The sequence below is a fragment of the Neodiprion lecontei genome, chromosome 3, assembly GCF_021901455.1.
Source record: "Neodiprion lecontei isolate iyNeoLeco1 chromosome 3, iyNeoLeco1.1, whole genome shotgun sequence".
NCBI classification, from domain to species: Eukaryota; Metazoa; Arthropoda; class Insecta; order Hymenoptera; family Diprionidae; genus Neodiprion; species Neodiprion lecontei.
In genome coordinates, this window is record NC_060262.1 from 41,189,344 (window position 1) to 41,203,345 (window position 14,002).

A 14,002-nucleotide genomic window follows, 5' to 3' on the forward strand; every position below is an offset into this window, starting at 1 on the left:
ATTGATATAGATATTTTGTTTACATTTTCTTCTAATATTTAAGTTATAGCCCCGCTTGGGGTTTAATCAAGCTTGGTGGTTTATTCGGTTAGGTCAGCGCCTGAATTAATTCAAACGCAAGCGATACAAGTATTCCATAACTTGATAAGTAAACCATAAATTTCAATAATGACGGCTGAAAATAGGAAACGGAGATGATACTATTTGCCTCTAGTCTCCATACAAATATCATTCATCATAATTATATCACACTAATATTTATATTAACTACTTTCATTTATAACAATTCATTACTTGTAATAACAATAATAATATTATTATTAGGTTGGCGCTGCATTGCGCACGCGTTGATTATCCATCCCCCGATCACAACACCGACTTGGCGGCCACAAAGTGAGATAAATAACCGGCCGTGAAATGAACCACCCCCACCACCTTCGTTGCCAGACCTGTATGTAAGACCGTGCTTGCGACTGGCTAAAACAGCGTTTCAATTCTATGCCTACGAAAATTCAAGATCGAAAGAGCAAATAAAAAGTTGTTGGAATAATTATGAATATTAATGTTATGGAATACATCAAGGGCGTGTCGAATAGAATCCCATTTCGAAATGAATAATTCTTCAATTTTCATATTATAGCCGATTATTGTAGATAATCTAGTTTGGCTCCTTGAAAATTATAAAATTTATAGTATGCATCACGTATTAATCGTAAATGGATCATATATATTAATATCGTACATGGACCGCATATACACATGTACTTTTTGCTCTCTGCATCATTATTACATCTGATCTATTATTATTTATGATCTATGTATACATTCTTCTCTCGGGTACCTATACTTTGATTAAATCACTGCTTTGCTACGAATTTTCGAAGAAACTTATTCTCATTATCAATTTCTTGCATCGCCGACAAGTCGATAAGTACACACAGGCTAAGTACTGGCTTGGGCTTGCCATTGAGAAGACTGTGTTACTCGAAAAGTGAATGCAGCCAGCATCATGTCGGAATCGTCAACTCTCTGATGTTCTGCCATAAGTTCTCAACACTACCGTTGAAACATCTCAGGGGGCGCAAGCGCACGACGATTTTCGGCTGTCACACCAAAGCCCATTTTTTAGAGCCAACACTAGGGCAGCTGTCTTTATATTCTTTAGTCAACCACTGCTTGTGAACTTGGCTCGACAGGTTGCAGTGTTTTGTATCGGCCAATGCGCGTGCGCAAATTCATCTGATTTTGATCACTTGTTCGTGTTTCACAATCCTCAGTGATTCGTGTGCAGAGTGAAATTTTATTCGGGCCGTTTGAATTTAACGTCGCTGGGCAGAATTGAATATTAGTAAATATTCCATCAAAGTCCGAATGTATAGAAATATGACAAGGTGACTCGTGCAGCGAAGGACGTGAACTTATCAGGTCTATGTTAACTGTATAGTGGGTTGACTGTATCGAAATAACACTATGACATCAATCGAAAGTCAGGCAAGAGACGATGCAGCTATGCCGCAAGATTTGATAGATATTGGAAATGTGGTAGACTTTGATGAAAATCCAAGATGCGAATCACCAAAACGTGGTACAACTTTATCGACAAGTACGAGCAGTTTTGAGGCCTTGGATCCTCATGATCCTAACCTGAGTCGTTTGGCTAATACCATGTTTCAAAAGACAGGTGAATACCTTCAAGAAGAACTGACCGCGACTCATGCTGAGTATCGCCTACTTGAGCGTTTGAACAACGAAGCAATCGGAAAGTATGCCGAATTGAAAACAATAGCTTCAAACGTTTCCCACGTCATGGTAGCACTCAACTCAAAATACAAGAAATTACAGCCAGTTCTTGATAATATTAATGAGATTGAGGACAGCGTTACAAAATTAGAGCAAGCAGCTTATAAGCTTGCAGCTTATTCCAAGCGATTAGAAGCAAAATACAAGGAAATTGAAAAGGACGGCAAGATTAAATGAGGGTGCTCAATCTTACATTGTTCAGATGTTCAATGACAATCTGACGTAATCCAAATCTGTTAAAATTAGATTAAAGAAAAGATTCATTCTTACTTCTCCTGTAGGATTTTGGAACCTGTATATTTCTATTGATATGTTCGTTATACGTAGGTACTGTTAGTTCAAAGCAATTGATGAATATGGCGCAATGCCATTTGTAATATCTATCTATGGAAACACATTTTCACACACATATTAACATTCATAGTCAGTTAAACACGATCAGTCAACGTGTCCAGCTTGATTCCAAAAAGTTTTCTACAGCTTTGTATGATAAAGAGAGTACTATTTCTTGTTCCAAATGTTTGACATACAAAGATGATCTTTGGAATTACGTATTTCTAGCAATTTAAAAGAATTCGAGGAAATAATATTAATAACATAGGTTCTGGTGGTCCATAGCATACTCAGCTCTATTTGGGAACGCTTTTTTGATACCATAATCTAGTATCATGTGTTTCAAATTTCATGTGCAATATCATACGGAACAGAATGTTTTAAAAACAATTTGCAAATACAATGTTTTTGTTGTTCGTAATTTTAGCTATACATTCAAGTATTGTAAGACTATCAGTAACAATATTCAGTGAACGAGACCTTTCACTGGCACTGTGGGAGTTCTCCTAGAACAGTCAACATACGGCATGAAGTGACTTTTAAGTTCTCTAGAATGGTCTCATTAACTAAATATTGCAAAATTTATTCTCATTACAAATGCATTTCATGAAATATTTTATCTTTAGCATATATAATTGCATTAGGTATAATTTGAATAAACGAGAACTTTATCTGTTATATAGAAAAATCACATTTATTCATCGGACATAATAAATTCTTCTCAAGATGTAGGTGGGACAGTTAAGATGAAGCTTATGGCTATATATAAAATAACTTGTAAGTAATTTGACATTTAATATGATGGGATTCGACACACACTGCTATACAGAAAATTGATGGCAATTTGTTATTAAATTTGATTCAAATGTATTATTGTACACCATCACTTACTGTAAATTACTTGTGTATTTGAATTGGTTGAATAACATGCTCATACGTGATATCACATTGTACTGTGCATAAATAAAAGTTTCGTTGGGACCGGGCAGTTGCAAACGAAGCTTGATGGTATCAAAGTCAATTGTTTGTCTAAATTTTCTTTCAACAAGGGTCATCATCTGTTCACCCTATTGTTTGTATAGAATTTCGAAAAAGTTGATACATGTGTGGACAATTCCTACTTTAATCACATTATTATACCCCTATACACTTCTATGTGTAGTAGCACAGATATGTCACTTCAACTTTATTATGAGCGGATTGGGTATTATTCAGCTTGACAAACTTGCAAGAATACATAAATAGCAATGCAATGGATATTTGAGCACTTAGATACCTTTTGCCACAGGCGTATTCTAAGGAATTATCCAACTTAGACCGAGGAATTGGCTTATTTGAATATACTTATTGGATTGATTCTTAAAGGAAAAAATGAGCATTTCAAGATCATTTTTATTTTCATTTTCATTTTATTTTGGACTCTGAAAATTTTTCTATCATCAATATATCCATGCTCACACTTATTCATATAAATTTTTTCTAATTCTCTCATTGGCATGGTCTAATAGCGCTTCATAAAAAATTTAATAAAATTGGGTTGTTCAATTAATTTTCCTCGTATTAGGAGCAAATATAGGTATTTACATAGATCGATGAACACTAAGCAATAAATGATAAAATCTGAACTGTTAAGTAAATTATGTAAACAGATTCAACTTTTGTCTGTACTGCAAAGATATGAATTGGCAGACTTGAAAAATTATTCAGTATTCGGCAGGGTAAGAGTAATAGATTGAATAATTTAATTCTTAGTGAAAGCATTTTATTGAATTAGATCATGGTGTATTAGTGAGCTAATAGATATTCAGCTATGAATCGGCAGCAGTCTTAATGGTTATAAAAGTTTTTATTATTTTTAACGAATTTATAATCTTTACATACAAGCATTTGTTCTTAAATCTGTAAATGAATTTGATACTGTGAACAAAGCATTAAAATAAATTTGTAAATTGTGTTGGCTATGTTCCAACAGACATAGTTTTGTATGAAATATTAATATTGGCTCACATGTATACATACAAAGGATCAGATATCAACGAAATAAATAAATTTTAGCATTTCAACCAGCTCTGCATGATTCAAATTCAGACGTGATAACTTGATGTAAAACCTTACGCCTAGACATAATGACAATTCATCCAGCACTTCAGACTGACAGGGTTTATGTGAAGTCAAAGTCTTAGACTAATCTCTTCCAGGTTTATTTCGATGTGCTGCACTCTTCTCCGTGTCACCATATTCCGTTATTAAGTATTAATCTGATAAATTTCGTTAAGTATCTAGAGTTCAAATCTACATCGATGAGCCCTGAGTAATCCGATCACGACCCTGGATGTTTCTCTGACATATTGAGTTTCAGTTGGTAGTATTATTTAGCAATCAAGGAAATTGCCAGCCATAAGGAGTTCTAAAGCAATCTCAGGTGCTATTGGAAATTCTGGTATTTCTGTACTGCTGTTCGTATAACGTACCTTGTATGTAAAGTACATGCAGACTTTTTGAAGAACGTGAGACCTAAAAGGAATAATTAACTATCTTGATGTTGAAAGTCATTTTAGGCTTTGTGGTACTGCAGATATTATTTCTGGGCTTTAAATATACTATAACTCACGGAATCTCACGGAAGTTGACCTCGTTCGCCTCATTTTCAGCAAATTGGCCAGGACCACTCAGCATTGCCTTGATGGTTCCACTGGTTAGAGCATGTTCCCGCTTCACTATGAATTCATGGCCATCGCTGCTGATTAGTTTCACATACATGGCATCGGGTCCTTCACATCCGCCATAAACTGGCCCCAATTCCTGCAAGCAAACATACATATACTGAATACTGGCAGTCTAAATTTTTCTAATAAGTGTTTAAATGATAAATCAATTACTTGGTTATCAAGCCTGCATGGCTATATAATTATGTGCCTGTATCGCAGTTTCATGAGAACAACAATTTATGCTGTCAAAGGTTACATTGCGTGGATTAGAATCAATTATTGCCAGTGGTAAATGTACAGAAAAAAAATTTGGCGATGTTCCTGAATGCGCAACTTAGCAAAAAACATGTTCCCTGAGAGGACGTCTCAATATGTTGAAACTTCAACGATGCTTCTGAACTTACTAATTTTTAAGCCAATAGCCAAGTATCAAAGCCATGGTATTTGTATATACCTATCGGATTCAACAATTTCTACTAATAGGTACGATAATAGGTACCACATTTGGATCGTCATGAGACTTTTCTTCTTCCTCGTCTGCATTTTCGTTCTCTTCTTCAACACATTCATTCAGCTTGATATGAACAAATATTTGGGGTTAGTAAGTGGTGGTGTTTATTTAGTTTTGCCTGGACCAAGGTCGAGTTTGCACTAAGCACGTGATTAATCCTTCGGGCAGTTTCACTTCAAAAGTTTTCGTGATGAAAAAATTTTTTAATGGGAATAGGGAAAAAAGTGGAATGTTTTATCAGCATAACTTACCTTGTCAGCGGACATGTTCATTTCTCCTGACATTTCTCACGAAGCTGGTGGTTCACAGATAGACTACGGAAAAGACAATACATAGTTTTATTAGTCATCAGTTTTCGATAAATCTGAGGTTAGGAACTTGTATAGTCTTCAGCAGCAAACAAAAGTTAAACTATTTTCTCTGTTACGAGCCTTGTGGACATAACTAAGGAGACTAGACTTGAAATTTTCCCTGATAATTTGTTACCCGAATAATATACCAGCTTACAATATTTTGTACACCTTACGCGCTAATGAAAATGAACGAACGAAACGTCAGTACAGTCAATCACCCCACAGTCACAGGGACGCCGTGTGCTGTTGTACTGAAATGACTGAAATTCAGCTGGTTTCATTCGTTTCACGCTTTTGATTTCTTCAAGAGCGCAATACAGACCAATCAGGTTCTAACTATCGATTTCTCCACCAACCGCTGATGGCAGCACTGTAAGATCGCATCAAAACAGGCCAATTGCGTTGGATTTATTAAGGAAAATTTTGGCTGATTGTAAAAATCACCGAAAACAATTTATTTGGACGGTATATCTACGTAGTTTTCCGAGAGAAAACGATTGCACATAGTACAAAGTCGTTGCGAACAGCGGATCAAAAGTATCAGTCGAAAAACGGCGAAACTCGTAATTTATTCTCGTCGCACGCCCAAATTAAACGATCTAAAAAAAATGTATTCTACTTCTGAATGCGTACATATTTTGATTTTGAATTGGAAAACCGTTAAGTGGATGCCCTGGTCGATTTCGACGTTGTCGCATGTATCTCCAAATATCGAAGTCCACGTATCTAAAACGCGAAAAGGGGCTCAACAGCCACACACTATACACAATTCTGAACGACACCTCTCCAAAACATTCTCCTTTGACGCAAAAACATTGATATGGTATGAATTCGAAGAATTTACCATTGCGATTTGGTAGAATCCAGACTCTGTTCAAGGGCCTACTTGCCCCACTCCAGATACGGTACTGGCGGGAAGAACACCGCGTTCACTGTACACATATTATCATACATACGAGCATGTCAGGATACGCGCTATGGCAGATGTCAAAGAGAAGTAGGTTAAAGAATCGGTAAATCAGTGAAGTAAATTATTAAATTTAATTCACTGCCTACTGTGTTTGCATATTAACATAAACAGGTACAGAAGAACAGCGGATGACGTACAGAAGGTGATAACGCTGTCAAAACTCGACGAAACGGAACTGACCGAAATTACCCAAGTCCTGCAGTTTTCACCGGAAAGTGATCAAACTTCGCACATTAAATTACTTGAATTAGATTCTCATTTGTTACAAGCTGTTAAAGAAGGTGACAGGTGCGTAACTATACGTTGTATCAAAGTTATTTTAAATTCGACTCACTAGACAGAAGAAAATAAAGTACATTCTGTGCGAATGGTAGCGCAGTGTGTCCAATTTGCCAAAAAGACCGTTAGTCGTGTCATAAATCAATTATCTTCTAAGTAGTGTTAAATTTCAGCTTAACTTTTCGAGGCTCTGAAGAAGAATCGGTCGTGCTTTGTTCTAGAAACAGAACATATGACTTACAGGAAGCTGAAACCTCGAATTCTTTGCTGCTTGTCCCAGATTGTAAATTTTCAAAAGAGACAGGTTCAAGTGCAGGCACTTGTAGAATCTTGCAAGAAACAACAGTCAAGGGTGTTTTTTATACGTACTTTGAGGTATATTACCAGTTGCTACTTATCACTATATGTTTTTCACACTTCTTCCCCTTTGGTCAGTCTGTTTGAGACACTAATGATATATGTATATGCAGGTTTCCCAGTGCAGACCACGATTGAATAAGCTCCACAAGGTGTTAGCATCCTCGGCATTCAATGGGAAAGAGTGTGAGAGCCTTGTGGACCAAACAACACTGTACAATTGGGAAAAGCTTGTTCAAGAGATACAAGCCAGTGAGGATGAACTCAGAGAGGCACTGTCCAGTTACTTGATTGTCAACATTAATGGTTAGGTTATTATTAACTTGTATGTAACTTTTTGGGTCAATATAATACAATACTGTTAATACTGTTGTACAAAAATAGACAGCCCTAATTGGAAAACAATTTTTTAAATTTCATGCTGAAAAAGGTAGTTTGGAACAAAAAATCGCTTATATCGCTACCTTTAACTACTGCTTTAGTGAGTAATTGGTTTATTGTAATTTATTATTCAAGGTTACTTACGATCTTTGACGTTTGAGTACGAGACACATGCATTGTCACTGATGCTTGATTTAATAGATGAAAACTCTTGGGAAATGGACGAAATAGACAAGGAGATGTCATTCTCTTTGTTGGAGGAACTTATCCCAGATTCTGTATTCCAAGTTTTATTTCATGCCTATGCCGAGCCTAGTGGAAAAACCAAAGAAAATGGGGAATCGTTATTCAGGTTCGTAGTCCATATGTAAAAGTAATACATGCAGATAATATTGTTTTGTTACCTAGAATCTCCCTTTGGGTTGGGATTGACTATTCCTGGAATGTTCTAAAATTTCACCATATTCACTGAATTTTTTTCTTTCTCTTCATAAATCAGTTATTGTGTGATGTTCTAGGTACAACGAAGAGAAGGTCTGCAAATTCCTTGCCAAAGTACTCTTAGCAGCATCACCTGTCAACAAATATGATGAGTTTATGGAAGCTTGGAAAATAGGAACTCCGGACTGTACGTTTTGTAACATTACAGTAGAGCATCATTTGAAGTATTTTATTAGTAAAGTAATAGAATTCTTTTCTTCACAGTAGGGAATGATTGTACTGCATCACGAGTAAAGCTTCATTATATTTTGTTAATATTATAATAACGAATGTCTTGTTTTGTGAAACATACCTCGGTTCATCATTGCTTGGTGAAACAGATATATTTACTATTGATTCGATAAATATTTTAGGTATGGAACCCAAAGACTCGTGGCTGGGTGGTATAGCATTGATTGTTTTCAATACTCGGAAAAATGTTAAAGAAATCATCTCTTATCCAGCAGCAGACTTGCCTGATGGGATCAATCAAAGATTTGAGGAGCTCTTCAAAACAAAGGAAAAGTGGACAATTGAAGAAATCACCCCTTATATTTTGTGAGTAACTGCGAATAGCATGTAAATAATAAAATGCTTCTGTATTATAGGTTGTAAAATTAGAATTTTACCTTTTCATTTTTAATCTTTGAAATTTTATATTTTCACGAAAGTATTTAGAATCATCATAACATAAACACTCAAAACTTGATGTTGATGGGATAATATTTCAGCTTAATTTTAAGTATAGTATTCAATAATAAATAAGCACATTTTCTTATTTCAGCGATCTAACAACAACTAAAACCAACGTTAATGGCTTGTTGACCAAATATGCTAGATCTTCAATGTCGAATGGTATCAAGTACTACAGTTCAAAGCACTGTAAGTGATTTATTACTGGGATTGGCAATAGGCCTCTTGGTCAAGTTGGATGGTTCAAAAATCCAGCAAAATTTGCCCAGGGATGAAGAAAAATGCACACACAGCGGCATAACTAGAAAAAAGTGAAAAAAAACTTTGATCAAATCATATGCATAATTTATTTTGCATGTATTTCATAATACATAATAAACATTTACACAAATTTACAAATATTTTTTTAAATGAGATTACAGTTTATGCAATTCCAATACTTCATTCAATTGCTGGTTACATGAATATGTATTTTAGCAATTTTTCTGCTTCGCCGTTTATCTTTGTATAGTTTTGCTAAAATTGGATAGAGAAAGCATGTAGTCTTATTATTAGCTTTAACAACCTACGCTGATTAGTTATTGTTCATCCAGATATCTGGCATTCGTTACAACTAATCACTTTGGTTTCATTTACTTTTATTTTACGTCTTCTGTAGTCCAAGTGCTGTATGCTCAGGGTGTTGGACTTTGCCTCTACTGACTGTGTGTTGCCTATTTGCGATCGTCGCAGGGTCTGACACTTGTTCGCTTATGGTCGAAACCACAAAATAATATAGATAAACACCATAATTCGTTCAGGGATGAAGTCTGAACTTTTGCGTGTAAAAAACACTTGGATGTCTATTGTAACAGAGCACTAGTACATTTCAAGTTATTACGCTACCACTATAAGTTCGAGAGTTGATGGTATAAATATCAGAAATGTATATTTGCTAAGTAGTTATGGTGTTTTACGTAAATCAACGTTGTACAAACGTCCGTTGTGGAGGTGTGACATATTGCATTGCTATAAAACCAGCCAGGTATCGTCGTCAAGACCAGATCAATGTCTATTGAAATTTCAGTATATCCTTAGCCACTTCTACAGTAGGAGGATGCAATTAATATGATAAGAAACTAAATTATACTGTTAAGCATCTTATTCAACGTAAAATTAAATAAATTTACATTTTTACGAATTATAAAGTCACTTTGCAATATTTTATTATATTATGAAGAAGTAAAATGTCTTTTTATAAATGAAAAATGAAGAATACATAGATTAGGGTATTTCAGAAAAAAATAATTTTCCAACGTGGCAACCCCTAAAAAGTTTGTTTTGATTAAAAGAAAGATTCTGTCAAAAGAAGATCATGCTCATTTGATTGTGCAGCTTTTTTTTTAAATATTTTTTCGAATCCTTGAAGATAACGTGTATCACTTTTACTAACGTGTTGCACTTCAACTGGGAATCTTATCCTTTTAAATTAAGAGTTCATATTAAATTATAACTTTTTTATGAGATTGATTTAATGATGTCATCAGACACACTTCACAAACATCAACTAGAGACTTATTATAATAAGTGTGGGTCTTTTTTCTAACATAAATTGATGTTATGATTGATGTAAGCAATAGAAAAAAAATTTCATTGATACTTCATAAATTTAAAAAAATGTATAAAAGTGAAAAATCAACTAAGCGCGATCTTCGATATAACGTAGAACGCTCATCTTTTAACGGAATTGTTCTTTCAACCTAAACAAATTTGTTAGGAGTGACCATGGTGGAAAATTGCAGGTTATTTGTTTCTGAATCAACTCAATAAAGATATACTATTACATTATTTTCATTAATACTGCATTGAGTTGCCATGCCTCTCGACGGACTTGAATTATTCTTTTTATATATACAATGTAGCAATTAATCACCTGACTTCTCGAATATCGATGCAGTATTGACAAATAATAAGTAAAACTAGTTCTTATAAGTTATCAGACATGACACTCTTACAATATTTTTAAATTACGTACAATTCACTATATCAATTTCGATAGTAACATTTGTTTAAACCTTTCGATTTTTACAAAAAACGTGTTATAATTATCATTTATTCTTTTTTTAATCATAATAATCATAAATACTACAATAATCGCAATCTTTAGCGTTTACTTTCAGACACATACATGGGTGATCCTAAAAGATCGCAACTTTCTATGCCAGTGGGTTCCTTGTAAAAGTATAATAATGAAATTTCTAATGCATTATTACATACCTATGCATGTGAAGGGATCAGCTCATTTCTGTTATAAAATTGGGTAATGGAAATAGCTTGTATTATAAAATTTTCAATCCCTCGAAATATGTTTATTAGTCATTTTTGCTACATATTTAGAAAGAATCCACTGGTAAAGGGAAGTATGTTAATTCTGGATCACCATACGTCTCAATATTATCCATTGCTTAGCATTGAATCTTGTATGAATACATCTTCAAGTCAGAAAATATAATTGACTAAATGCAAGAATACACGTACTTCGATTACTGCTCAATACGTAACTTTTCGCACTTATCTTTTTCAAATCAAGTAAAGCAAACTCACTCTTAGTACAAAATCCATTGCACGAAGCGGAGTATTCAATGACTCGAAAATTTAATTGCCCCTAATAGCTTAGCGTATTACGATATTTTGATATTAGACGCTTATAGTAGCGCAATATCTAGCTTTTGCATGAGAAGCATAAAAATAAGCGTATGGGATTTATTGGCCAATACCGCCAATATCTACACGGAATGATATTTAAAAATGTGACGACTCTGGTAGTTACGATTAATTTCCACTCCCGAAAGTGATATAATAGTGGTGTTACATAGGCCGCTTGAATTCCGTATTCATGGACTGTAGACCAAGATACTTATCCTTGTTTTCAACTGCGAATCAAAAATAATCCTTCTAGTATTCGTATTAATGCATTGATCACTACCAAATTTACTTTGTGACATTTTTTTTCCGTATTATAAAATACTGGTCTACTAATCGTGGTCATAAAGGCATGACAATGAATAATATTCAATCAGTAATAATCCCAATATTTCGCAATAAATATATTTCAGTTGGCACTTGAATTTTTATTTAGCAATTGTTTTTCGTTTGTTTACCGCTATTGGTCAGTTACATACTCGTGATTTGGACATTCATTTTTCTGCTAATGTTACCAAAAATATGGATGTAAGCGAATAACTCAAGTTAACGTTAGCCAAACAATTTCCTACGAAAATGTTTTGAAGGATCATATCAACGCAAAAATTTGATTTCTTAAAATTTTCATTGCGGTCGTATCATTTTTCTGCTAATGGAAAATCAAATTCTTTATCCTCGTCATGTTTCTACTCCAAACGTGTGACAATTTTCCAATAGTGTGAGAAATTTTTGTGACAGGGGGAGAAAATACGATTAGAAGTTTCGTAGAAATATTTGTCTTAGGAGCTGTCAACGCACCGAATATTCATTTAGATTCCATATGTATTACAACAAGTACATGCTAGTCAGATATCTGTAGGATCTTACCGCGAATGGACTTCTTCGATTAAATTGTACACATAATTGTGCAGTCGGGATTCAATTCTACCTTACAAAACTTTATTAGTCACGCATAGATATTTTTGTTTTGTTAGTTTGATAGATAAATTTGTTTTAAAAACAATCTTGTAAAATTATAATGTCTATAAAACTGAGTCATGTATCATAACTGATGATGGGGGCTTTTTTTACAAACATGTATGTTTTCACTTTTATTTACGTGCGACTGTTAAATACCTCGAGCTATTCTTCATCTGGCAACAATTAACAGTATACTTTTGATCCTGAGTATATTACACACAACCATGAAGGTGTGGGTAATCATTGAAATGTAATTTTCCTTCTACGTGTTCAATCAAGTCGCGTTAGTTTTACTATTTTCACTAATTGTACGTACAGGTATTTGCGCAACTCTGTCAGATATATCTGAACTACCATTTCTACTTCCTTTGATATCGCAAACAAGCTCGCACACATAGTGAGTTTAGCTACATTTCTCTTTTCTAAATTACAAAAATGTCTCAGCTTACGGAAATATGTGCAATGAAAAATGATCTAGTTATTCTCTGCACGTGATGTTATTACAGTAAATGTTCACGATGATCCTAAAATTTTTGAGTTGCCAATTTAATATAGGTAGCTATAGATTCATATTTGCTAAAAAATCTTTCTAAAACTACACTAATAAATACAATCCTGTCTATAAGTACGCACAGACAAAAAGGTTTTGTATTGAAAAGTATAAAAGAGCTAAGAAGCAGGAACACTGATCATATGTGAGAATGCTACTCGAAGGACATAAACTTAGTAGTTACTGCCTAGCGATTATCTGCATACAAGCTAAGTCTGTCACACTCTTTCCTGCAACAAATTCAAATATATCAATTAGTTCTTTTGTATACAATACTGGTATATTCAACAGAAATATACAAATATCGATGTTTTAAGTATCTTTTCTACATAGTTTTAATTCTTTTAGTCGCCAGCTTAGAACAGCTTCTTTTAGGTAGGTTCAATTTTTGAATTTTTAAACGGACAGTGAAATATTTAGTAACTTGGAAATGTTAAAACTTTTATTTACCGATCGATCGATCAAGAATGTTTTGTAGCAGTATTCAACCTTGTAAACGGAATTCTAAGCTGTTCACCTGGATTAAAGTTGTCCTGTTGTTAGCTGTCATTTGGTAGCGTTTCGTTGGATGTTTCATTGTACGTTTCATTGTGAACTGCAAACATGGAAGAAGATTGGTTGGCAACTGCAGTTCCACCCACATGACTCGGATGTATGACTGGTGTAGCTGACTGGACTATGCTACAAGAAACCGGAACCAACGGCGGAAGATTGGCCAGATTGCCAGGAATCCCCATATTGCATGATAGGGACGGCCTCTTTCTCTCCAAACTATTAGTCGCCATTTGTCTTCTTGCTGTCGAATTACGTTCCAAACTGTTCGTCACCATATGATGTCTTCTTTCTATCGTAGAATTGCAACTAACATCTGATTGGCTATCCTGGAATACAAAGATAATATTGATTATTGCAACTGAGGTATTTACAAACAATTATATTACTTTA

General features: G+C 34.4%; 4 protein-coding genes across 17 annotated transcripts in view; 2 read left to right on the top strand and 2 right to left on the bottom strand.

The window, feature by feature from the left end:
- The first annotated feature begins 792 nt into the window (after positions 1–792).
- LOC107225943 (biogenesis of lysosome-related organelles complex 1 subunit 2) lies at positions 793–3,817 on the top strand. The gene has a single exon (XM_015666584.2). The coding sequence runs from the start codon at positions 1,471–1,473 to the stop codon at positions 1,975–1,977; it is 507 nt and encodes a 168-aa protein (XP_015522070.1). The 5' UTR covers positions 793–1,470; the 3' UTR covers positions 1,978–3,817.
- LOC107225947 (elongin-C) lies at positions 2,460–7,457 on the bottom strand. Of its 6 annotated transcripts, none has more exons than XM_046735525.1 (4): positions 7,324–7,457; positions 5,604–5,666; positions 4,745–4,935; positions 2,460–4,647 (listed from the first exon to the last, which is right to left on the bottom strand). In XM_046735525.1, the coding sequence occupies exons 2-4, from the start codon at positions 5,634–5,636 to the stop codon at positions 4,506–4,508; spliced, it is 366 nt and encodes a 121-aa protein (XP_046591481.1). In that variant the 5' UTR covers positions 5,637–5,666; positions 7,324–7,457; the 3' UTR covers positions 2,460–4,505. The 6 variants fall into 6 exon arrangements, with proteins under 6 accessions (XP_046591481.1, XP_015522078.1, XP_015522077.1 ...); XM_015666592.2 differs by lacking the exon at positions 7,324–7,457 and adding an exon at positions 6,550–6,646; XM_015666591.2 differs by lacking the exon at positions 7,324–7,457 and adding an exon at positions 5,879–6,034.
- On the top strand, positions 6,568–9,260 carry LOC107225946 (sister chromatid cohesion protein DCC1). Its single transcript, XM_015666589.2, has 8 exons — positions 6,568–6,702; positions 6,787–6,963; positions 7,128–7,329; positions 7,425–7,617; positions 7,828–8,044; positions 8,211–8,320; positions 8,547–8,730; positions 8,957–9,260. The coding sequence occupies exons 1-8, from the start codon at positions 6,683–6,685 to the stop codon at positions 9,060–9,062; spliced, it is 1,209 nt and encodes a 402-aa protein (XP_015522075.2). The 5' UTR covers positions 6,568–6,682; the 3' UTR covers positions 9,063–9,260.
- Positions 9,189–14,002, bottom strand: part of LOC107225945 (focal adhesion kinase 1) — a 38,002-nt gene continuing 33,188 nt past the window's right edge. For 8 of the 9 annotated variants that reach the window (XM_046735520.1, XM_046735518.1, XM_046735517.1 and 5 more), the window contains 2 exons: positions 13,575–13,938; positions 9,189–13,287 (listed from right to left, as the gene is read on the bottom strand). In XM_046735520.1, coding sequence (XP_046591476.1) covers positions 13,597–13,938 — 342 coding nt within the window. In that variant the 3' untranslated portion in view covers positions 9,189–13,287; positions 13,575–13,596. Of the gene's footprint in view, positions 13,288–13,507; positions 13,939–14,002 lie in introns of all 9 variants that reach the window. The other variant, XR_006903555.1, reaches the window with a different exon arrangement.

Bases quoted from the DNA above. Each gene is read 5' to 3' on its own strand.
- LOC107225946 (XM_015666589.2), top strand. From the start codon at position 6,683: ATGGCAGATGTCAAAGAGAA. The intron at 6,964-7,127 runs GTGCGTAACTAT...GTTAAATTTCAG, and splicing joins GCTGTTAAAGAAGGTGACAG to CTTAACTTTTCGAGGCTCTG. The intron at 7,618-7,827 runs GTTAGGTTATTA...TTATTATTCAAG, and splicing joins CTTGATTGTCAACATTAATG to GTTACTTACGATCTTTGACG.
- LOC107225943 (XM_015666584.2), top strand. From the start codon at position 1,471: ATGACATCAATCGAAAGTCAGGCAAGAGACGATGCAGCTATGCCGCAA.
- LOC107225947 (XM_046735525.1), bottom strand. From the start codon at position 5,636: ATGTCAGGAGAAATGAACATGTCCGCTGACAAG. The intron at 4,936-5,603 runs GTAAGTTATGCT...GTTTGCTTGCAG, and splicing joins TGAACATGTCCGCTGACAAG to GAATTGGGGCCAGTTTATGG. The intron at 4,648-4,744 runs GTGAGTTATAGT...TATTCCTTTTAG, and splicing joins GTCAACTTCCGTGAGATTCC to GTCTCACGTTCTTCAAAAAG.